Source organism: Oncorhynchus tshawytscha, unplaced genomic scaffold, assembly GCF_018296145.1.
Source record: "Oncorhynchus tshawytscha isolate Ot180627B unplaced genomic scaffold, Otsh_v2.0 Un_scaffold_3409_pilon_pilon, whole genome shotgun sequence".
Taxonomy (NCBI): domain Eukaryota; kingdom Metazoa; phylum Chordata; class Actinopteri; order Salmoniformes; family Salmonidae; genus Oncorhynchus; species Oncorhynchus tshawytscha.
The window spans coordinates 362025-388317 of NW_024609786.1; the positions used below are offsets into that span (position 1 = coordinate 362025).

The window sequence follows — 26293 nt, forward strand, 5'->3', positions numbered from 1 at the left end:
TTGGATGTAGATAATGAGTACCTTAGTCAGAAAATCCAAGGAGTGGCCTGTGCACGTCGCCTGACCCGTATGGTAAATGGAAGGAAGGAGAAAAGCCTGTCGATATTATTGTTGTTTGAGGAGACTCTACCTGAATATGTGAGGTATGTGGTGAGAACATTTGTGTCCAAACCATTACAGTGTGGAAATTGTAAAGGATATGGGTGTAACAGTATCGCTTCCGTCCCTCTCCTCACCCCAACCTGGGCTCGAACCAGGGACCCACTGCACACATCAACCACAGTCACTCACGAAGCATCGTTACCCATCGCTCCACAAAAGCCACGGGGAACCACTACTTCAAGGTCTCAGAGCGAGTGACGTCACCAAACGAAACGCTATTAGCGCGCACCACTGCTAACTAGCTAGCCATTTCACATCGGTCACATGAAGTATGATATTGAAGAATCTGTGAATGGAAAATGTTGCAACTGTGGTGGGGATCATACTCCGGACTTACTTGAGTGCGCTGTTAGGGTGAAGGAGGTCGAGGTGTCAAGGATCAGGGCTGCCAGCGGATCGCTGATAAGTTGTTGGGGCTCCAAGACTTCACAGCAGAAGCACTACAAGGACTTTTGTCGCTAGGAAATGTCCTGCCCTCACCGGAGGCTTCTGAGGCTGTGTTGGGACCTGATTAGAATGAGTTTTTTACAGAAAAGCATGTTGATTTTGTTTAGTTCGTTTCTTTTTTGATAGTTTGTATAATATTTTTTTTATTTTTACCCAAATGTTTTCCTTTTTGGGATCCTTATTATCCTCATTCACAGTAGGTGGTGGAATGCACATCTAATTGTTGCGAATGCCATTATAGCATAGAAGAAGAAGAAGAAGAAGCCTTTTGACTTGTTTCACAATATTGTTGCGTCACAGTATCCTGTATGAAGACTAGACTGTAGTCTATCTAGGCTCGACTACTCTACTATGGGGGGTGATAAGTGCCAGAATTAAGCCTTGTGAAGCTGCTGATAACTTTCACGAAGTCACTTAATGTCTTCCTAGCGCCATAAAATACCACCATGAATTAACATGGACTGTCAATGGAGACAGTTTTTTTCTAAGAAGTCAAACTGCTGACGTGTTCACTTCACGTTCATGTCACATGACACTTATATGTCATGTAGACAGATGTATTAATGTGGCACTGATACGTCATGTGTCAGTTTGCTTGTAAGTTTATTATGAACGATTTTACCATGAGCGCCTTAAAAGTCTACATGTGTTACGCGTCGTGTTAGTTTAAGTGTCTGTTTACTTTATTATTAAAGATCTCACCATGAACGCCTTACATCTCATTATTTTTCATTGCCAGAGTAATCTAATCCATTTCAATTGAAATGTGTCAATTGAATATCCCCTCAATACAAAAATGATTAGGCTAGTTGATATCGCAGCCAGCCACCATGACTGTGAAGATATGCCTATTTCTCACATCAATACAGACACAAGTGCTTCTTTGTTGGAGGTAGCCCTATTCAGAAATAAGAGGTAGCCTAGTTCTCTAGTGGCCATTCAAAAAAACTCAGAACTCTGCAATCTTCAGTGTGTTCAAGACAACTGGGAACTCGGAAAAAAGCAAGCTCAGACTGGGATTTTTTTTTGAATGGTCATCCAACTCGGAATTCCAATTCAGAAACTCTGGCATCTTTCTCTGACCTGAAAATCCCTGATATCATGACGTGAACTAGTTTTTTCCCCCTGAGTTTCCTGTTTACCGGTTTAACAGACACAATCACTGTCGCCATGTAATCGTTAGGCTATACGTTTCTGTGGAGATGTCTTATGGTTAAAAGTAGGGCTCGAATTGCAAAGAGAATGACTTTCAGGTTGTCCTCCCACCATTCCTGGAACCCGTCAAGGGACTTGCCCATGGCAGTCTTGAGGGTGTGGTTGGTCTGTTCATCAAAACCTAGAGAAAATGGAAAGGCTAGGAAAGGGATATCTACTGACAATGGAAGATATTGAGATGTCTGATTATGTACCATGGAAAAACAAATACTAATAGTACCTTGTTTCAGAGTTCACGACCTTGGTCAATAAAGATGACATCAGGAGAACCGTAGGTGTTGAAGATGTCCATCATCACCTTGGAGGTGGCCTCGCCAGTCTTGTCCTTGATGGGTATCTTACAAAATAAACTAAATGTTTGGTTCCAAGCACCCTTTTTAAATGGGTTATAGAAGGGAATTTAGAGTTAAGCACATTCTCTTCCTTTACAGACCTTAATGGGTATTGCCTCCCCCCATATGGTAAAATAATCGGTCACCGTCAGACACCAGCTGTTGCCATTCCTGGATTTCATCAAGGGTCCAATGAGGTCCACCTCAAACATAGAAAGTCGTAGAGAGAAGATTACTTCATTCTTACCCATATCTGTCGTTCAGTATGCAGATTTTCATATTTGTAAGGGTATGACACACCATCTATAATATTGAACTCTGCTTTAGTCAAATAAAGCAACCATTACAAAACAACTTATCAGGGCAAAATTTATACTGTGACACTTACCGATCATGTGCCATGGTAAAACAACTGATGGGCTTCAACTCTTACGCTAGTCTTCACCCTCTCAAACTTCTGTCAAGCTAGACCTTTAAGCACAAGGTGACAAATTGAAACATTGTGTTGTCTCTGGTATGACATTCATTGAAATCATAATCATTTCAGATATAATAGAATGTGATCGATAAACAAAAGGTTATTTTACTTGCCCTGCTGTCCACATCCTTGACAATCCCATGCCAAAAGCAGCGTATGTTGCCTCTCGGGTGGTTAAGGGCGCTGTATTGCAGCTCCAGCTGTGCCACCAGAGACTCTGGGTTCACACCCAGGCTCTGTCGTAACATACTAAACAATTGGATACCACGAAAAAGGGGTAAAAATTCAGAAAAAAAAGAAGCGGATGTTGATTTTGGCAATCATACGCTTCAAACTGAAATGGCCACCATGCATCTCGGTCAGCATGGCCTCCTTCTCCTCAGTGAAAATCCTCCTCCTGTGTGGCTGGCCACCCTTCCCCCATAGGTACATCTGATTGCCTAACAAGTTTGAATACAAGAGTTGTTGAAATACTCAAGTCCAAGTAATTTGCACAACTGTCTTTCTTTGTTTCTCTCTCTCTCCCATCTCTCTCTGTCTTTCACTCTCTTCCCACCTCTCTCTTTCACTCTCACTTTCATGCTTTCTTTATCCCTCTCCCCCATCTCTGTCTGTGTGTCTGTCTAGCAAAGACACCTAGTTAAGGGCAGTTGGAATGACCATAATTGGTAAGACCTATCCATTTGATTAATCAGGGTTAACTTGTAGCTAGATACCTCAATATGACAGACATTTAACTAAATGTATAACTAGCAACTTCTAGATGGAAAATGGTTGTTGAAAAATGGTTGATCATAGCTAAATCCTTCCAGTTATGTAATAGAAGTTAACCGCTTTACGTTACCCTGAATAGTGAATTTCTGCCCCCTACGAATGTTGCACCTCTTGTCGAGATCAGTGGTGCCTTCATAGTACTTCACCTGGTTGGAAAGATAAAATAACATCTCCTTGAGGGATGCCATTAAAGTGCAAGCTACATACAAACAGAAAGATACAAAAACAGTTAGCTAGCTAGTTATGTTAGCTAAACAAAACTCTCTGGCTAGCTGACTAGGGAAGCTGATGTGAGTAAATAAGTAACGTTACAGTAGCTAGCAATTTCAATCCAAAAGCAGCTTCATTTCTTTTCTCCTATTTAACAATATTTTGTTATATATGGTAAAGAAAACATTTGTCAAACTACATACGGAGTCTTCTTCTTTGATAGTATGGCGGTTTGCAAACAAATGTCACAGGCACATGCTGCCATCCACTGCCCTGGCTGTATATCGGCCCAAATACTTAACAAAGTAAACAAAAACCAACATAATCCTTTAGTCAGATTCAACTGCCAACACCCATCCCTGCAGGCTCTGGGGCCTGAGAAAGTAAAGCATCTTCAGCCAGTATTCTCTGCAATGTTTTGGCAGTGAAGTCCTTGAAACCCAAAGACCTTTTTTTGCAGGGGAACACTATTTGGCATGACAGGCCCTTTCATTTTTTATTTGTTTTCCATAAATGACTACTGCAGTGGAAAGATGAGATGGTGATAATACTCCTGACTGGCTGGCGTTCCCATGGAAGTCCTGGGGTCACTGACGCCAGGAGAGGTGTGAAGACAGATGAAAAGGTGAATCAACTAAATGAATGTAACCGTGTGAATTAAATTGTCATGTTTGGATTGTTCAAGAGTTCATAAAGAGGTATGAATTTTTATATATTTTATTGTACGGCAAGTGCTATGGATTTATAGTTACAGGGAAACTGTGGATAGTTCAGGCTGTGTGACACAAGGGTGCGCTCCTATCATTTAAATATAGTTGATTAGATTAGAATCTGGTTGTGTTTTCCTTGCTTTGACTTTTCCCCATGCCATATGTGTGCCCAATTAGGCTAAATGTAATCCTATTAATAAGCTTGAAATGTTTTGCTATTAATTTGCATAGGTTAACCATTGTGATTAATGGTATTTACTATCGTCTACTTTTTATGAATAAACAGGCATCGGTAAAAACAACAAAACGTTTCGGCCCTTTGATTTTTTATTTGTTTCCCATGAATGACGACTGCAGTAGAATAATGAGAAGATGATATACTCGCGACTGGTTACGAGCTGGCGTGCGAGGCCCAGCATAATGACTCAAGCACCATTTATTACATGGCAGATGGCTATCACAAGGTTCAAATATACCGTATCTATGGCAATCTCTAAGAAGAGACGTTCTCATGGAAGTCCTGGGGTCACTGACGCCAGGAGAGGTGTGAAGACAGATGAAAACGTCAATCAACTAAATTAATGTTACTATGTCAATTGAATTGCCATGTTTGAATTTTTTAAGAGTTCACAAAGAGCTACACGTGTATATATTTTATTGTAGTGTAAGTGCTATGGGATGTATTGTTACAGGGAGTGTTGTTTTGTTCGTCAGGCAGCGTATAGTTCAAAGAGGGAGCGACACAAGGATGCACTCCTATCATTTACATTGAGTTGATTAGATTTGAATCTGGCTGTTTTCCTGTCTTTTGTTTTAAGCAGTCAAAAGTGCAAAGAAATGTTAATTCAGGTTGGGTATCAGTTTCTGCTTGAATTTGGTTTAAAGGACAGTGAATTTGTTCATAATTTGAGAACTTGCTACCAAGCTCCTGTGTGTATCAGACACACATTGTGTTTTCTCTTCGAGCCTATTCTGAACTGAAGACACGTGTTACCACGTTGTTTTAGCCTATTGGTGATAGTCATATACTTTGTGTTATTATGTCATGTATAATGTATTTCATGTACACTCATTTTTTGTGTCAATTATTTCATGCTATTAGTTAAATAGAGTAACTTCATTCCTTGTTTACAGAGTCATTATTTGATTGACTAAATTATTCTAATTTAGAAGGTCTATTGGTAGTTGTTATTTACACTATACACATACTGTAGCATATTATTGGGTACCACCTTGACATCTCTGATCTGCTTGCCTCAATTCATTAATGCTAGAGCATTGGTCGCCAGGATTAGCTATGTGTATCTAGTCTCTTAATAATTGCATAATGGTGCAGATTAGGCATGTTCATTATAGTCATACTGAGTAGGTGATGCATTCATTCGCTATCTTGCTAGATCCTCCAGAGACGCACAGGGCCTGTTGCATTTATTTTTACAAAAAAACAGAACCACTACTGCAATATAGGCCTGCACTCAAAAAGGTGATATCTACAACCTAAAAGGATTCTTCCACTGTCCCCATAGGATAACCCTTTTTGGTTCCAGGTAGAAACCCTTCTGTGCCTAGAACCAAAAAATACCAAAAATACTGGAACCAAAAATACTTCTACCTATAACCAAAAAGGGTTCTCTTTTGGTGACTGCGAGAGATCCCAGTTGGAACCCCTTTCTAAAAGAGTGTACTCAACAAGTTTAGCCTAAATTTACACAATTTAATTCTGTACTCAAACATCTGCCTGGTATTCAAGATAACATGCAACTTTGAACGTTTTCGGGCAAACCTCTGCTCAGACTTAAATAGCAGTGTTCCAAGATCTTCCACTAGGGGTGACTGTAGTATCCTCAAATGGACAAAAAGGAGACACAAGAGGCACCCCTCATTTTAGATCCCAAGGGGTCTTTATTTTCATACTGTATGCTCTCACTCTCATCACTATCTCCTTTGCCATCTTCTCATGTCTTTTCTTGGAACTCCATCCACACACACACACACACACACACACACACACACACACACACACACACACACACACACACACACACACACACACACACACACACACACACACACACACACACACACACACACACACACACACACACACACACACACACACACACACAACTGTAGCATCTTGTTTACAATTTTCACATTTTAGGTGTCCAGTTGAGGCCTTGGATGGATCATGTTGCAAGGAGATGGGCACAGGGGTATGTACAGTACAAGTCCAAAGTTTGGACACACCTACTTATTCAAGGGTTTTAATTTTTTAAAACAATTTTCTACATTGTAGATTAATAGTGAAGTCATCAAAACTATGAAATAACACATGGAATGAAGTCTCTTCTTCTTATTGGTGTCCTTTAGTAGTATTTTCTTTGCAGAAATTCAACCATGAAGGCCTGATTCCTGCAGTCTCCTCTGAACAGTTGATGTTGAGATGTGTCTGTTACTTGAACTTTGTGAAGCATTTATTTGGGCTGCAATTTCTGAGGCTGGCAACGCTAATGACCTTATCCTCTGCAGCAGAGCTAACTCTGGGTCTTCCTTTTCTGTGGCGGTCCTCAGGAGAGTCAGTTTCATCATAGCGCTTGATGGTTTTTGCGACTGCACTTGAAGAAACTTTAAGAAGTCTTGAAATGTTCCGTATTGACTGACCTTCATGTCTTAAAGTAATGATGGGCTGCCATTTCTCTTTGCTTATTTGAGCTGTTCTTGCCATAAAAAAAACACAACTAAGTGGCTCAAACACATTAAGAAGGAAAGAAATTCCCAAAATTACTTTTTACAAGGCACACCTGTTAATTGAATTGCATTCCATGTGACTACCTTATGAAGCTGGTTGAGAAAATGCCAAGAGTGTGCAAAGCTTTCATCAAGGCAAAGGGTGGCTACTTTGATGAATCTCAAATATAAAATATATTTTGATTTGTTTAACACTTCTTTGGGTTAATATATGATTCCATGTGTGTTGTTTCATAGTTTTGATGTCTTCACTATTATTATACAATGTAGAAAATATTAATACAAAGAAAAACCCTTGAATGAGTATGTGTCCAAACCTTTGACTGGTACTGTATGTACAGTCCTTTCCAGTGTGGCGGCAAATTAGTTGGACAGGAGAAGAGGATGTGGTTGCTTGTGGAGAGAGAACAGTGTGGGTGGTGGGTAAAACAGCTGCAGTGAGGCTGATTGAAGTAGCGTACTCACCCACATTTACAATTTCATTGATCAATTTGATAAATAATACTAGTATATACAGTTACATTATTGTAGAATAGGCTACTCCTGTATCCAGACTATATAGGATACCGTTATTTCATTGGCCTTGTCAGGCATGATTTTAGGTCTTTGATCAAAGTTGTATGTTGTACTTCGTTTCCCTTCTTCAATGAAAAGTACTTATGCATCCCCCATTCAATTCAGTTTGAGTGTGAATGTGTAGGCCTAGTGTCAGTGGAAAAATAAACCCATAGCTCCAGCACAGAATGGCATGTAGGGGTAGTTTATTACAATGTAAAATATGTATATATCCTATAATACAATGTCATGTAGGGGTAATGTATTACAATGTGAAAAACTATATATCCTGACCACATGTTAGTTACATGTAGGCGTCACGCAGACGTTAGTAAGGCGTTGGTATCATGTAATGTCAGTCAGACGTTCAATGGTAGGCAACAGCCACACGGTGGTACAGTTGCCTAAGATTAATTCTGGCACTTGTCACCCCCCATACTCTTCTGTTAACGACGGGGGTGTAGACAAGCCGTTCATTTGCGGAAGTGTGGATCTAGGTTTTAAACAAGAACGCAACAACAAAGGGCATTGCATTAGAAAGTCGTGGAAATACGATATCTATCGCCAAAGCATACCTATTCAGTTGGTTGCTCCAAACTTGACGCGTGAGTCCATCGTTTATACTTTTTTAGCCTTTATTAGTTTCCCCTTTCAATTTGTTGTAATCTTTATTAGCTGTATGTTCTCACTTATGTGAGTGTTTGATGCAGTCTACCCTAGCCAAGATACCCGATGGAGTTGAGTACGGAGGCGATTAATTTTCGACTACATTGAGTCAGTATCAGTCTATACTTGTAAAATGTCCAGTGACAGGCTACCCTAAATTTAACAGCAAGTTATTTCTTCCATCGTGACTTTTGAAGTTAACAAAATGCCACGCTTTCGCTTTCGCTCTGTAGTTTGCCGCGGGTCTGATACTGTTAATACATTATAGGCCTACACTGTAACATGAAGTACATAGTTGCAGTCTTATTGAAGTTGTACTTTTTTTCTTCGAATCTATTCATTTCAGTCACACCATGGCTGCCGCGGAACCAGTCTACAGTCCAACAACAGTTTCAGAGACCAAATCCAAAAAATGGTTAATTGTACCAACAGATAATTTGGATAAAGTCAGATGTTTGATAAAGGTGGTGGAAGTGGTAAGTCATATTCTTGTCATAGTTCTTGTTATGATACTGTTATTGTTAATGTTCCACTGTGTTGGGCAAGTCTTAATCCAAGCATAACATTGAACAAACAAATGTAAAGTGTTGGTCCCATGTTTCATGAGCTGAAATAAAAGATCCCAGACATTTTCCTTATGCACAAAAAGCTTATTTCTCTAACATGTTTGGCACAAATTTGTTTACCTCCCTGTTAGTGAGCATTTCTTTGCCAAGATAATTGATCCACCTGACAGGTGTGGCATATCAAGAAGCTGGTTAAACAGCACGGCCATTACACAGGTGTACCTTGTGCTGGGGACAAAAGGCCACTCTAAAATGTGCAGTTTTGTAACACAACAATCGCACAGATGTCTCAAGTTCTGAGGGAGTGTGCAATTGGCATGCTGACTGACTCTGGTGGACATTCCTGACTGCAGGAATGTAGCTAGAGAATTGAATGTTCAACATCGTTTTAGAGAATTTGGCAGTACGTCCAACCGGCCTCAACCACAGACCCTGTATGGCGTTGTGTGGGCGAGCGGTTTGCTGATGTCAACGTTGTGAACAGAGTGCCCCGTGGTGGGGGGGTTATGGTATGGGCAGGCATAAGCTGTGGGCCATGAACACAATTGCACTTTATCTAAGGCAATTTGAGTGCAGAGAGACACCGGGACGAGACCTGGAGGCCCATTGTTGTGCCATTAATCCTCCATCACCTCATGTTTCAGCATGATAATGCACGGCCCCATGTCGCAAGGATCTGTACATAATTCCTGCAAGCTGCAAATGTCCCAGTTATTCCATGGCCAGACCCATTGAGCACGTTTGGGATGCTCTGGATCGACATGTACGACACTGTGTTCATGTTACCGCCAATATCCAGCAACTTTGCACAACAGCCTGGCCAACTCTATGTGAAGGAGATGTCGCACTGCATGAGGCAAATGGTGGTCACACCAGATACTGACTGGTTTTCTGATCCACGCCCTTACCTTTAAAAAAAAAGTGTCTGTGACCAACAGCTGCATATCTGTATTCCCAGTCAAGTGAAATCCATAGATTAGGCCCTAATGCATGTATTTAAATTGACTGATTCCCTTATATAAACTGTAACTCAGTAACATCTTTGAAATGGTTGCATTTGATATTTTTGCTCTGTGTATTTCAGAGGAGAGACCAGAAGGTTGTCTTCCTACCTGTCTGTCTGTTCTGATGGCACCAAGTAGTAAAACAGGATTAGATCAACTCTGGTGACAATATGACTTTTATCTAGTGGTGTCATCACATGTTTACTTTGTGCTCCAGATATAAGACCAGATGAACAAGTTAGGTGTTTATACTTGGACATTTTACATACTATCTCCCTTGCCAGTTATGATACCACATTCCTTGTAAGTGGATGATCTGTGTGTAATAAATAGAATATGCAGATCTTCAAATGCTACCATTGTTTTGTATGTAACTGGATCCGGCTCCCAGAAACTGGGGGTTGTCTATCCCACAATTAACAGGCCAGTTTGTAAATCATAACCTTTGTCTTTCTTAGGGTGTGACCATTGTCAGCTGTTTTTCTTGATTATTCCTTGAAATGTGAAAGTCAGACCATTCTATAGAACAGTTGCTACAGCGATGATGCACCCATCAGAACACACTCATCAGACCACACCCAGTCCTCCCACATCCCCTTCATGATGGCCTGGGGTATTTGTCAGCATATAGATGACCCTCAGGAACCTTTAACTGATCGTCAGGCCTAAGACAGCTAAGTTGTTTTTCAGATTTCAGAGTCAGCGTGTGTGTGGTGCGCATATGTTCGGGGTGGGGGTGTCTTTAAAAGCAATTCTGTTGAATTGGGTGAGGCTACTACAGCTTGGAATTCTGTTGAATTGGGTGAGGCTACTACAGCTTGGAATTCTGTTGAATTGGGTGAGGATACTACAGCAGACTGCTGTTGAATTAGGTGAGGATACTGCAGCAGACTGCTGTTGAATTGGGTGAGGATACTACAGCAGACTGCTGTTGAATTGGGTGAGGATACTACAGCAGACTGCTGTTGAATTGGGTGAGGATACTACAGCAGACTGCTGTTGAATTGGGTGAGGATACTACAGCAGACTGCTGTTGAATTGGGTGAGGATACTACAGCAGACTGCTGTTGAATTGGGTGAGGATACTACAGCAGACTGCTGTTGAATTGGGTGAGGATACTACAGCAGACTGCTGTTGAATTGGATGAGGATACTACAGCAGACTGCTGTTGAATTGGATGAGGCTACTACAGCAGACTGCTGTTGACTCATGTTTGACCCCTTTCTGTGTCCCGCTGGTCATCACAAGTGGCAGAGCTGTGACATGTCTACATTTGAACTGGATATCATGAATGGCTTACTCTTATTCCTAGACCCCAATGTCAAGGCTTCAACTATTTGACTGCCTTCCTAACTGCAGTGAAATGTGATCTTCATTTGAATTCAAATCACATGGTTTATGGCTGCTATCTTGTATTTCTCCCCAGTTAACAAGATCTTGAAACAAACTATTTCCCTGCAGAAGGAGGGCTTGTTTGGGTGAGGGTAATAGAGTACTATTAGGTTGGCCTGTGAGTAAGCAGGTTAGAGGTCGAGGTTTACTAGTTGCCATAGTTTGGGATTGAGCTCTTAGTCCAGGCAATTTAAAAAAAATGCATTTCATCTCCTTCTGAAGCAGGAACTCTGAGTTGGTTCAGAGTTTGTCATTTGTGGAACTGCAGTCTGGAGACAGACAGTGATGACACGGCTCTGTCTTCCTCAGATCACTGGGTCCTTAGTCAAGCTAATCAGAGTCAGGTGTTAGCAATACCATCTAGCGGTGCACTGCAAATTAAATTAGCAGCCAGATGCAAAATGTCATTACCAGGGTTATTTTAAGCTTTGCTGTTTGACCTTCTTACTGTGTGTGAGAGAAACGATGGATTCATCCAAATATGATCAACATTGCAAGAATGCTTGGCAAGCTCATTGGACATAAATATCTGGAATTTAAAGTAATTTAAAGCATTTCCCGCTTAAAGCCACAAAGAACCCTCAAATCGAATGCTTTTTAGCTCTCTGCTCTTTCTCTTGCAACACAACACTTTGCTAGAGTTGTGTGTTCATAGAACATTGTGGAGAGCACACACAGTCTTGCACAGCTAACCTTTTTCCCTAACCTGTACTCATACCCTAACCTTATCCCAAAAACCTAACCCTAGCTCCTAACGCTTAACGTATTCTAACCTGAACACTATTTCTAACCTTAACCCTAAACCCCCTAGAAATAGCATTTGACCTTGTGGGGACAAACAATGTCCCCAATTGGTCCAAATGGTTGTTTATTTACTCTTCTTGTGGGTACTTAAAATTTTAATTTGGTTTAACCTTTATTTAACTGGTCCCCACAAGAATAGTTAAACGCACACACACAACAGACTGTAAAGAAAGTGTTAAAGGTGCTGCAGAAGATGTCCTCTTGAGTAGGAGGCCCAGTCTTTATCACAGTGTTGACGTCAGACTGTCTGGTCATGTAATAAAGTATAGAGCTGTGGCTTCATTAACACTATGGCCGGGGGAAACAGACCATGGTGCATTTTACCTTGTAATATGGAACAAAGGCCTACATACGGTACAGTTTAGCCACTGTGTTTATAGACACACACACATATGGCACATTATGCTCAGCACCGTATTACAGTGAGAACATGTTTGCTGTCTATCGTTTAGTTTTCGGTAGCCATTTAGCTCTGTCTAGCTGAATAGTGTGAGGACAGATCCTCAGAGCAGTATGCTGTCTGGCGTGGGGACAGATCCTCAGAGCAGTATGCTGTCTGGCGTGGGGACAGATCCTCAGAGCAGTATGCTGTCTGGCGTGGGGACAGATCCTCAGAGCAGTATGCTGTCTGGCGTGGGGACAGATCCTCAGAGCAGTATGCTGTCTGGCGTGGGGACAGATCCTCAGAGCAGTATGCTGTCTGGCGTGGGGACAGATCCTCAGAGCAGTATGCTGTCTGGCGTGGGGACAGATCCTCAGAGCAGTATGCTGTCTGGCGTGGGGACAGATCCTCAGAGCAGTAGCAGTATGCTGTCTGGCGTGGGGACAGATCTCAGAGCAGTATGCTGTCTGGCGTGGGGACAGATCCTCAGAGCAGTATGCTGTCTGGCGTGGGGACAGATCCTCAGAGCAGTATGCTGTCCGGCGTGGGGACAGATCCTCAGAGCAGTAGCGTGGGGACAGATCCTCAGAGCAGTATGCTGTCTGGCGTGGGGACAGATCCTCAGAGCAGTATGCTGTCTGGCATGGGGACAGATCCTCAGACCAGTATGCTGTCTGGCATGGGGACAGATCCTCAGAGCAGTATGCTGTCTCGAGTGGGGACAGATCCTCAGACCAGTGGGGACAGATCCTCAGACCAGTATGCTGTCTGGCATGGGGACAGATCCTCAGACCAGTATGCTGTCTGGCGTGGGACAGATCCTCAGACAGTATGCTGTCTGGGGACAGATCCTCAGAGCAGTATGCTGTCTGGCTGGGGACAGATCCTCAGAGCAGTATGCTGTCTGGTGTGGGGACAGATCCTCAGAGCAGTATGCTGTCTGGCATGGGGACAGATCCTCAGAGCAGTATGCTGTCTGGCATGGGGACAGATCCTCAGACCAGTATGCTGTCTGGCGTGGGGACAGATCCTCAGACCAGTATGCTGTCTGGCGTGGGGACAGATCCTCAGACCAGTATGCTGTCTGGCATGGGGACAGATCCTCAGAGCAGTATGCTGTCTGGCCTGTTCCTTCCAAACAATCGATAAGGAAACGAAAACAAAAAGCAGGAACCGCATGAGTCAGTTAAAGTGTGTTTTTGCTGGCCTTGTGGTCTTTCTTAGGAATATTTGTTAGTAGTGGCTATTGAGAAATCAAAATGGGGTCTGTGGGTGTTGTAAAGGGGTGGATCCTTTAGTTGGTCACCGTTCTAATGGCAACATGAAAAAGCTATTTTGTGTGTGGTGCGGTATGAATAGAGCCAGTATGTGGTGCTTCCATCACGCTGTGATGAGCTTTTAAGAACACTGTGATGGTCACACCAGAAGAATCCTCTCATTGTGAAGATTACATTAAAGAGTTGTCCCTTCCTCCAAGCCCAACTCTGAACAACGCATGAAATATTTAGACATTTACATATACCCTCATTTACATAGGGCTATGATAGTCACTCAATTCTTCAGTCAACTCTACTGATGTCACTATATTGGCACAACATATAAATATAGCATCAGAAGACAAAATCCTGAGTTCATCAGTACTCAAGCATGTTTGACGACACTAAATGACCTCTAACCTGTTTTATATCTGAGACAAAAAAACACAACTTCCCATTTAGGGTAAGCGGCAGGGTAGCCTAGTGGTTAGAGCATTGGACTAGTAACCGGAAGGTTGCATCCCCGAGTTACAAAGTTACAAATCTGTGGTTCTGCCCCTGAACAGGCAGTTAACCCACTGTTCCTAGGCTGTCATTGAAAATAAGAATTTGTTCTTAACTGACTTGCCTAGTTAAATAAAGGTTAAAAAAAATAATATAAAAATATATATATATATATATATTTTTTTAGCTCTGGTAGTACTACAGTGCCATCTGTTGTTGAGACTGGGGTAGTACATGATCAGTTAGTTTTGACTTGTGTGTCCTCAGCTCCTGTCGTTTGTGGCCTTCATTCTTGAAGAGGTAGTGACGAACTGTATGAGCTGCTCTCCGCTGTACTTCTTTGAGTTTGTCAGCTGCACAGCCTTCCTCTTCACAGCTCTCCTCCTCATCCTCCTCGCTACCACCCTGCACAAGAGAGTGGGCATCAGCTGCTGGCCCTCCCTGGTGAGTACTCTGTGTGTGTGTGTGTATGAATATACACATATGTTGATAAATGAGGCCCACTGACCTGCCTAACATTTGTATGTTTATCATTTATAAGACTTTGTGTGTGTGTGAGGATAATTGTTTTCCCATTTAAATGTATGCTGGTATATATAACCATGCTGACTTATCTCTTGCAGGACTTTGTTTACACAGCTTTGATGGCTGCATTCTTCCTCATCGCCTCCATTGTGTTTGCCTCAGATAATGGTGGAACTGACCTGGAGAATGCTGCTGTGGTAAATGAACATCTTTACTCAGACTGTCCTCATACCTCAGGGTCCTGGTTACTGTTTTTTCAAATGAAGACAAAATATGAGCCCAAACCAAGCTGGGTTTAGATTGAAAGGAGAATCTTTTTGTTTGTTTGTTACAAGATGTTTTACTAATGTTAATACTTAGTAATAACTTATTACTATTTATTTTCAGGCATTTGGCTTCCTGGCCACTGTGGCATTCCTGGTGGATGCTGGCTGGTTTGTGAAGACCAGGGGTTTTCCTTTTAAAAAGACTAACCAGCAAGCTGCAAGCAACGGCGGGGCTCCTGTGGCAGAGGCCGAGAAACTCAACAGGGAACAGAACGAAGCAGACTAGGCCCAGGGATACCTAACGAGTGTAACACTGGTATCTCTTTCTCCCACATTTACACACACAAACAGGCAACACACTAAGACTATCAGAGGGCCACCTTATATCTGCTTAAAGGAAGGAAAGGCATCTCCAGTAGTTTTAACATCTTATTCAGAGCTTTTATTCTCAGCAGTGGGACCATTTTTGTAGGAGACATGGTCTGTGTTGTATACATTCTGTTTCCTTGGACCATGGACCTGCTTGGAATGGGACAACTCATTGATAAAAATAGACCAAGGCTCTCCAACCCTGTTCCTGGAGATTTATCCTCCTGTAGCTTTTCACTCCAACCCTGTTCCTGGAGATGTATCCTCCTGTAACTCTTCACCCCAACCCTGTTCCTGGAGATCTATCCTCCTGTAGGTTTTCACTCCAACCCTGTTCCTGGAGAGCTATCCTCCTGTAGCTTTTCACTCCAACCCTGGTCCTGGAGATCTATCCTCCTGTAGGTTTTCACTCCAACCCTGTTCCTGGAGAGCTATCCTCCTGTAGCTTTTCACTTTTTCACTCCAACCCTGGTCCTGGAGATCTATCCTCCTGTAGGTTTTCACTCCAACCCCAGTTGTAACTAATCTGGTTCAGTTTATAACCATGTAATTATTAGAATCAGGTGTGTTAGATTAGGGTTGGAGTGTGAACCTACAGTACAGGAGGGTATCTCTCCAGGAACGGGGTTGGAGTGAAAACCTACAGGACTGTAGCTCTCCAGGAACAGGGTTGGAGAGTCCTGGAATAGACTATCATGAGATTTTAAGATCACTGTATTGCCTTACCACTGACTGTCATTACTGCATTTCTCAGTGTTACTGGGATGAGCACCTATCTGTACTTGCATCTTATCAAGATGGCTCCAGCTATGCAAAATGCTGTATCTAATCTCTCTCTAAAAAATGGTTTGGGAGTTGAAGAACAATATTTATCCAGTTATTTACAGTCAAACCCAAGTACAGTTACATTATTTAACTGGAAGAAATGGTTTTAAAAGTCAACATCATTTATTAGCCAGTTTTAAGGAATGACAATGTGATTAAATTCAAACTCTTTAGTAAGGAAAGGAAACAGTAATGCCAGAATCGTTTTTACAGAAATATGATATATCTTTTTATTTAGACCTATTTCTCACAAGTATCCCCAAGTCATTGATTTCTATGGTTTTAAAATTTCAGTCCATGCAAGCAAGCTCCCCAGTATTTCTATACGAGGCCAACTCCACGTTCCTTATTGGTGTTCATACCATATAGATTCATTTTAAATATAGCAATCAATGAAACTAACTGACTATATCTGTAATGTTTTTAAATGCTTTTTCAATCGCAGTTTATGTATTTTAATTATATGTGTTTTTCTTTATTTCAGAAGTAACTTGGAGGGGTCAGGGAGGGAGGGGTCAGGGAGGGAGGGGTCAGGGAGGGAGGGAGGGAGGGAGGGGGGGTCAGGGAGGGAGGGAGGGGAGGGAGGGAGGGGTCAGGGAGGGAGGGAGGGGTCAGGGAGGGAGGGAGGGGTCAGGGAGGGAGGGAGGGAGGGAGGGAGGGGTCAGGGAGGGAGGGGTCAGGGAGGAGGGGTCAGGGAGGTAGGGAGGGAGGGAGGGGGTCAGGGAGGGAGGGGGGAGGGAGGGAGGGGTCAGGGAGGGAGGGAGGGGTCAGGGAGGGAGGGAGGGAGGGGTCAGGGAGGGAGGGAGGGGGGAGGGAGGGAGGGGGAGGGAGGGGTCAGGGAGGGAGGGAGGGAGGGGTCAGGGAGGGAGGGAGGGAGGGGTCAGGGAGGGAGGGGGAGGGAGGGGGGGTCAGGGAGGGAGGGGTCAGGGAGGGAGGGAGGGGTCAGGGAGGGAGGGAGGGGGGTCAGGGAGGGAGGGAGGGAGGGGTCAGGGAGGGAGGGAGGGGAGGGGGGAGGGAGGGGTCAGGGAGGGAGGGAGGGGAGGGAGGGAGGGAGGGGTCAGGGAGGGAGGGAGGGGTCAGGGAGGGGAGAGGGAGGGAGGGGGGTCAGGGAGGGAGGGAGGGAGGGGGAGGGAGGGAGGGGAGGGAGGGGTCAGGGGGAGGGAGGGGTCAGGGAGGGAGGGGGGAGGGAGGGGTCAGGGAGGGAGGGAGGGGTCAGGGAGGGAGGGGTCAGGGTTTTGGAAGATTGAATTATTTATTGTCCTGGATGGATTTTCTTTCAGTTTTTCTTGTGTTCAGTCAGGTGACCTTGTGTGTAATGAATTTAGTTACTTTCAGGTTAGAATGAGACCTTAATGTTCATATTTTAGTCAACAGCTAACTTAAAGGTCAGCGATATGACGTAGATGCACAAAGTGAACAGCATAGTGGGTCAATTTCCACAACTAGGAGCGTTGGCGTGCGAGTCTAAACTTGTCCTCTGTTTTGTTCCCGTGGCTACCACATTGTAAGAGGTTTAAGTGAACCTGTGCAGATATTGTGTGACTGTGTGAGAGTGAAGTCTTGCAGTGTTGCTTGTGCAACGTCATTTCGCTGACTCTACCTTTAACTCCCAGGTTGTAGATTAATAGTTTTGAAATGTTCGTTTCAGAGAATATCCTGGGATTGTACTGATGGACACCTCTTTTCCCCAAAAAAGTTCATACACATTTGATTGGCCAATGAATTACTTACTTGATAAGTAGCATGGTTAGGGTCAGAAATCCAGATTTCTTAAAACATTTCTTTAAAAAATGTAATCGGAGTCAATCAACAGTGAAATAAATGATATGCTGGATTCATCCAACAGCTGATCTGAAATGTCTTAGGTGATAGTAGAAAGTAATAGGGTAGACATCTATAATACGCCTTTTTCTAGTGTTGGAATAAGACATAAGTATTGAAGCGACTGCTGTTATAATTAGTGACCCCTGACTGACAATTCCCTTATAAGCAAGACATTCCCATCCAAGTACAGTACAATAAGTGTTTTCTCAGGACAAATACTGTAAAAGGTTAATGTGGTTCATGTGGTGTTGTCGATGAAAGCAATGTGATACTAGTGCCCTATTCCTAATCCTATCAGATACACAGTACATTAAATAACTTGGTGTAAGGGTTGAAGGTTTGACTTGGAATTGGGCATGTACATTGCCTTTATACTGACTAGTAATATTCATAGATAGCAATATCTACTCAATGTTTTGCGCCAATGTTTTATGCCTTCATTTTTGTAATTTAAAAAACGTCTATACTGTGTCAATAATTCGTCATGCAATAAATGCCATCACTTTTCTGAAGTATTTAGTTTCATGGGATTACTGGTTAAGAGCTTATATCTGTACATATATATCTATCTCTATATATATCTCTATATATCTCTATATATCTCTATATGTATATCTATATATCTCTATATGTATATATATATATCTCTATATGTATATATATATATATCTCTATATGTATATATATATATATCTCTATATATATATCTCTATATATCTATATATATATCTCTATATATATGTATATATATCTCTATATATATGTATGTATTAAAGATGAAGCGTGGCTGGGTCTTTCAGCATGACAATGATCCCAAATACACCGCCCGGGCAACGAAGGAGTGGCTTCGTAAGAAGCATTTCAAGGTCCTGGAGTGGCCCAGCCAGTCTCCAGATCTCAACCCCATAGAAAATCTTTGGAGGGAGTTGAAAGTCCATGTTGCCCAGCAACAGCCCCAAAACATCACTGTTCTAGAGGAGATCTGCATGGAGGAATGGGCCAAAATACCAGCAACAGTGTGTGAAAATCTTGTGAAGATTTACAGAAAATGTTTGACCTCTGTCATTGCCAACAAAGGGTATATAACAAAGTATTGAGATAAACTTTTGTTATTGACCAAATACTTATTTTCCACCATAATTTGCAAATTAAATTCATAAAAAATCTTAATGTGATTTTCTGGATTTTTTTCCCTCATTTTGTCTGTCATAGTTGAAGTGTACCTATGATCAAAATTACAGGCCTCTCATCTTTTTAAGTGGGAGAACTTGCACAATTGGTGGCTGACTAAATACTTTTTTGCCCCACTGTATATATATATATATATATATATTAGATCTCACTATATCTATCTAGCTCATATATATATATATATAATCTGTTATTTAGCCCTTGTAATAATTCTACTGTATCAGAGATAGTAGTGTTGTGCTGGTCCAACCCCTCAACCTACGTGTGAATTCAGTTAGTCCACAAGGGGACACATGTTATTCACGACAAAACCATCAGTAGTTCAACAGGAATTGCTTTAGGTAATGCGAACCATAATATAAACCTTTTTTTTAACCTCTTTAAAGATATTAATAAAATGTTCATCCCTGAGGTCATTTTTGCTATTCTAAATCCAAAGCTTATCATTTTAATGCAGTTTTAATTTTTGTATTAAAAAAAGTCAATATACTGTCCTTTTACTTAATTTTTTCATTTTAGCAATTTAGCAGACGCTCTTACCCAGAACGACTTACAGGAGCAATTAGGATTAAGTGCCTTGCTCAAGGGCACATTGACAGATTTTTCACTTAGTCAGCTCAGAGATTCTGTATTATATGGGTGGGTTGAGACCAAACTCATGCCATGAATTTTATCCCCAGCTCATGCTTATGTAAATCACCTCCACTAATGAAACTGTGAATAACATGACTTTATTTCCTCAGCTTATATTGTGAGGCAGATGGAGCTATAGAACAGCATGTCAGAATAAATGCAGTTGGTGAACATGAAGCTGCTACTTTGGGCTGCTGAAAGTAAACAAATGGGGCCCCAGGGAGAGCAGGGCTGCTGGAGCCAGCACAGTGTGAGTAATGTTCTCCCTACTAGCCTCCCATCTCAAACCCAAACAACGTTTCCACAGACATCTCACTTCTTCCACTGCTCCCTCCCTCCCATCCGCCTTTCCTTCTCCCTTCTCAGACTGGACTAGGCTGCCTTCTCCTGACGTGTATGTAGCTGAAACCAAACAGAGCTTTCATGGAGGGTTTGATCAACAGGCCAACAATGGACACCATATTGCATGGGGGTAGTGGTACTGATATCTCTGATTCTCATACATAATGTCTCTGCTGCCATATTCCTGGCAGGTCTCTCTAACAGGCCTCTCTGCGCCAGTAGAGTAGTTTGATATCAGATCGTCACGAGACCAAAAAAGTTTGGGCAGCAGTTTTTTTAAAATATCAAGAATATCTCCTCCATTTACATGAACACATACATAAGCCTGAAACACGGGAAGACAACATGATTTTGTCAACAACAACTGTAATAATACCATCCAGCCTCTTTTTAAGAAGTGTACAACCCTTTTCACAGAGGGTTCTACATGTAACCCAAAAGAGTTCTACCTGGAACCAAAAGGGGTCCTCCTATGGGGACAGCTGCAGAACCCCTTTTCTAAGAGTGTGTACTTTAAAGTGAATTCCCTTGCCTCCACCAGGAATAGTGAGGAGGAGGTACTAATCAGTATTTCCCTGTGTTTAGGCCATGTCCCACCCGGCAACACAGGAATGTCTTGGACCTTTCCCAGGTCATTAATGGAAGTGTATGGACATTTTCAGCTGGGGATTTTGTACACTTGAATAGGGGAAGGGGCATTGGTTATAGATACACTACTGTTCAAAAGTTTGTGGTCACTTAGAAATGCCCTTGTTTTTGAAAGAAAAGCCCATTTTATTGTCCATTAAAATCACATCACATTGATCAGAAATACAGTGCAGACATTGTTAATGTTGTAACTGATTATTGTAGCTGGAAACGGCTGATTTTTAATGGAGTATAGGCGTACAGTGACCCATTATCAGCAACCATCACTTTATGTTCCATTGAAAATTGTGTTAGCTAATCCAAGGTTATCATTTTAAAAGGCTAATTGATCATTAGAAAACCCTTTTGCGATTATGTTAGCAGAGCTGAAAACTGTTGTTCTGATTAAAGAAGCAATAAAACTGGCCTTTAGAATATTTGAGTATCTGGAGAATCAGCATTTGTGGGTTCGATTACAGAAACAAAGACCTTTCTTCTGAGACTCGTCAGTCTATTCTTGTTCTGAGAAATGAAGGCTATTCCATGTGAGATATTGCCAAGAAACTGAAGATCTCGTACAACACTGTCTATTACTCCCTTCACAGAACAGCGCCATCTCTACTACTCCCTTCACAGAACAGCGCCATCTCTACTACTCCCTTCACAGAAAAGCTCTAACCAGAATAGAAAGAGGAGTGGTAGGCCCCGGTGCATAACTGAGCAAGAGGACAAGTACATTAGATTTTCTAGTTTGAGAAAGACGCCTCACAAGTCCTCAACTGCAAGCTTCATTAAATAGTACCCGCAAAACACCAGTCTCAACGTCAACAGTGAAGAGGCGACTCCGGGATGCTGGCCTTCTAGGCAGAGTTGCAAAGAAAAAGCCATATCTCTGTCCAGTTTCCGTGTTCTTTTCCCCATCTTAATCTTTTATTGGCCAGTCTGAGATATGGCTTTTTCTTTGAAAACTTTTGAATTGTAGTGGATATACACACACAGTATACAATAAGAAACAGTAATGCGCATGTAAGTCAAGGATCCGGTTATACTATTCGTATCTACCACTCGGAGAGAAAACGCTTTATGTTCAACAACTTCTCAACCAGTGGCGGTCGGTGCCGTTTAAGATGAGGGAGGACGCAATTGTTTTTTATGAGCATGGCCTTTTTTCTATTACAGCATATTGGATGACTGTCATTCATTTTCCATTCACCCTGCTCAATGTAACATTGATAGGTTTGGGCTACTACATGATAAATACACCACATGAATAAATACACCCGTTAACACACAAACCCAGTCACTTTCATAGCAGCCACATATAAACCCCATGATCCCTGTGATCGTTGGATAATTCCTTCTAGCATCTACGCGCTCACCTCTCACCTTTTTCCTTCACTTTCTTTTTACTTCTGTGCACAACATATCAGCTGTCTGTGACCAGGCGAAAAAAACCTTTCCTGGCCAAACCTTCATATCATAACCACTACACACAGCCTACATCGTTGTCACCATATTAGCTAATGTCAAGTCAACATAGCTACTAGAACTCAGTGGTGGAGAAAGTACCCAATTTTCATACTTGAGTAAAAGTAAAGATACTACTTAAGTAAAAGAAGATTTGGTTTTAAATATACTTAATTATCAAAAGTAAATGTAGTTGCTAAAATATACTGAGCGCTGTACTCAGATTATTGCATGGTGTGCTTTTGCTGTAAAGCTTTTTGGAAATCTGACAGCGGTTGCATTAAGGAGAAGTATCTTTAATTCTATGTATAACACTTGTATCTTTCATCAACGTTTACGATGAGTATTTCTGTAAATTGATGTGGCACTCTGCAAAATCACTGGATGTTTTGTAAGCAAAACATTACTGAACATAACGCGCCAATGTAAACTGAGATTTTTGGATATAAATATGAACTTTATCGAACAAAACATACATGTATTGTGTAACATGAAGTCATATGAGTGACATCTGATGAAGATCATCAAAGGTTAGTGATTAATTTAATCTCTATTTCTGCTTTTTGTGACTCCTCTCTTTGGCTGGAAAATGGCTGTATGTTTTTTTGTGACTAGGCGCTGACCTAACATAATCGCATGGTATGCTTTCACCGTAAAGCCTTTTTGAAATCGGACACTGTGGTGGGATTAACAAGAAGTTTATCTTTATCTTAAAAAAATAGTGTATAATACCTGTATGTTTGAGGAATTTTAATTATGAGATTTCTGTTGTTTGAATTTTGTGCCCTGCACTTTAACTGGCTGTTGTCAAATCGATCCCATTAACGGGATTTGATCCCTAAGATTAAGTATCAAAAGTAAAAGTATAAATAATTTCAAATACCTTATAAAGCAAACCAGACGGCATCATTTTTCATGTTTTTTAAAATGTACTGATAACCAGGGGCATGCTCTAACACTCAGACATCATGTATAAATGAGGCATGTGTTGAGTCAAGTTCGCCAGATCAGAGGCAGTAGGGATGACCAGGGATGTTCTCTTGATAAGTGTGTGAATTGGGCAGTTTTCCTGTCCTGCTAAGCATTCAAAATGTAACAAGTACTTTTGGGTGTCAGGGAAAATGTATAGAGTAAAAAGTACAAAATTGTCTTTAGGTATGTAGTGAAGTAAAAGTTGTCAAAAATATAAATATTAAAGCACAGATACCCCCAAAAAACACTTATTAGTATTTTTACTTAGTTCTAGCAGTTCTGTAAAGTACTTAACACATTAGTAAACCTGCTACAATCATGCAGAACAGTGTACAGTTAGCAAGCAGTTTAGCAGTTACACCTGCGGGCCACAGTGGCAATAAATTAATAAAACCAAAAGCTTACCTTGACTTGGAAGAGTTCCAGTGTTGGATAGCCAGCTAGGTAACACAGCACTTCTCTCTGTTTGAGCCGGGTGTTTGAGTAGGCTAAACTAGCTAGCTGCATTCGCTAGCTAAGTAAGTGAAAAAAAAGATGAAATATAGCTAACTCGCTCTTGCGTCTCCTTTATTTAAGAATTGCATTTTTCAAAACTGCTCAACCATTGTCTTTCTCTTTGAGTCAACTACTCACAGCAGTGCTAGATCGCTGTAGTTTATGCTTGCAGTACTAGATTCATACTCTTATCCTTTGATTGGGTGGTCAACATGTCAGTTCATGCTGCAAGAGCTCTGATAGATTGGAGGTCTTCCTCCAGAAATTGAAATAATTAATATGTAATTCTATGGAAGGGGGTGAGAACCACGAGCCTCCTATGTTTTGTATTAAAGTCAATGTACCCAGAGGAGGATGGAAACTAGCTGTCCTCCGGCTATATCATGGTGCTACCCTACAGAGTGCTGTTGAGGCTACTGGAGACCTTCATTGCAAAACAGTGTGTTTTAATCCATTTTTGGGATGATGTGAATATATTTATAGTTTTTATCTAAAAAGGATAACTTGATGTTTCACAATTTTTATAAAATTCACTGAGGATGGTCCTCCCCTTCCTCCTCTAAGGAGCCTCCACTGGTCTCAATATCTTCTTTTCATCAAACAAGGATTCAGAGACATGGATGCTGTTGGGTTTCCCTTTTACTTCAGTCAACCAAAAGCATGTTTGAAATATAAACCCATATACAAACTCAAACACATCAGATAAAGAAGAGATGTTTAAATACACGTGATAGTGTGAGGCTGTATAAAGGTTGACCTTTTTATGATTATATTCTTCTCATAAGCAGCCTATAATACTGTGACAGACATACGTGAACATAAAAGCACAAAACTATCATCATAAAAATTTGCTCTCGAATAAATAATGTAAACAGGGGTGGCATTGACATACCTAACTCTAAAAAGCTTCAGGGCAACACTGAAAAACAGCTTATGTCCTCTTGATTTCAAAGCATTCAAATAGCGACCATTCAAGATGGAGGGGTGGTTTGGTCTGGCTCTCAGCCTAGCCCTTAGTTTAAACACTCTGGAGGCACTTATATGAAACAACAGCTGCCTGCTCTTCAAAGCACACACAGGTGTCTTCTTATCCCTAACAACTGACCGGTCATCAGGATGGTATATTTCAAAGAAGGAGAAATTACTTTAAGCATTCTTTGTAAACTGTACAAAATAGAGTGTTTAACAAAGTTAACTGGCTAACTTGTAACTATCCTGAAGTGAAACCAGTCTCTGGCTAAGCTGAAGTTCTGATTGTTTAATGGGCCCCGGGCCAGTTGTTGGGGTAAGAAGTTACTGTCGCACAGCACACTGACAATGAAGTCATCTTGGTACTTCAGGGGAAGAAATGATAGATCCGGTTTACACAGAAGCACCTACAGTTCGAGATAGAGGAAGAGTGATGAGGAAAGAGGAAACACTAGTTAACCAAAGTTTAGTCAACTAAGAACAAAAAGCACTTCCTAGCCCTTGTAACAGCACTACGTAATAGCCGGCAGCACAGGAAATGGAACGGAATTAACTCCTGATCTGCGTTGCAAAAGAAAGCTCCACTGTAGCAAATATGCATCTATTTCATGATATGATTACAGGTTATAATTTAATTCCTTTTCAGTTGAGCGTCTGTCTTTCAGAGGCTCGGTACATGTCGCTAGGCAATTGATGGAAAACCCCATAATGATTTCAAAGAATTTCAGACTTACTGGTTGGCTGGGAACCACATGTGACCTTATAGGATGTCCATATGCTGACAGCCAGTAGGAATGTGGCGATGAAGCCAAATGCCTGTAAAGGTCAACAAGAAAGATGCCTCATTATAAAAACCCTACACGTTGGTCATCTGTCAAGCATTGAGGGGACAGCTGTAAGTCCCCAAGCTGGTTACTGGGTACAAGTGTAAGAGGAAAAGACCATTTTAGGAGAATGATTATTAACTGACTTTTTAGATCTCAAAACTGTACTTGACAGGATGGGATGAACTCCTTAAAGGTGAATGGAAACACTAGGAAGTAAAGTTAAGAGATGTATTCCATCAACTAATACTAAACATGTGCATTTAACATTCAATTGGGATTTTGATATTGAACAATGTTTATTCGAGTAGCACCATCTTGAATTGCTATAGTAACGACTGACGCCAATGCTGACACCAGGAAACGCCTTGTCTCCACTGGACCTGAAAAGTTTCTTAAAACTTTGATAGCTTTGTCATTGAGAGGACAAAAATATTAAGGCAAGAAACTGTATAGAATGCATTTTTATGTTGGTATTTATAACATTTACATTTTAGAGTATTTTCTTTGATTGATAAGATGAGGCTGTGAAATTACATTTATTTGATAACAAGCCGACTAGACAGTCAGCCAAGCTGAGGCAACTAGCAAGCTATTTTCTTGATTTAGCTAGCTCTTCTCTTGTCCTTTTCCATGTTAATGTTGTGTTCACTAACTGTAAAAAATTAAATGCTCATATTGGCAATTTGAAGAGCATTGTCATTGGCATTAGCTAAGAGCTCAAATCAACTGGCTAGTGTCTGACTGAATTTGCAGCT

At 41.5% G+C, this 26293-nt stretch overlaps 1 protein-coding gene across 1 annotated transcript; it reads left to right on the forward strand.

Annotated features, from left to right (window-relative positions):
- The first annotated feature begins 8080 nt into the window (after window positions 1-8080).
- On the forward strand, window positions 8081-15764 carry cmtm6 (CKLF-like MARVEL transmembrane domain containing 6). The gene is made up of 5 exons (XM_042318092.1): window positions 8081-8236; window positions 8644-8773; window positions 14474-14650; window positions 14830-14928; window positions 15119-15764. The coding sequence occupies exons 2-5, from the start codon at window positions 8651-8653 to the stop codon at window positions 15281-15283; spliced, it is 564 nt and encodes a 187-aa protein (XP_042174026.1). The 5' UTR covers window positions 8081-8236; window positions 8644-8650; the 3' UTR covers window positions 15284-15764.
- Window positions 15765-26293: the final 10529 nt, after the last annotated feature.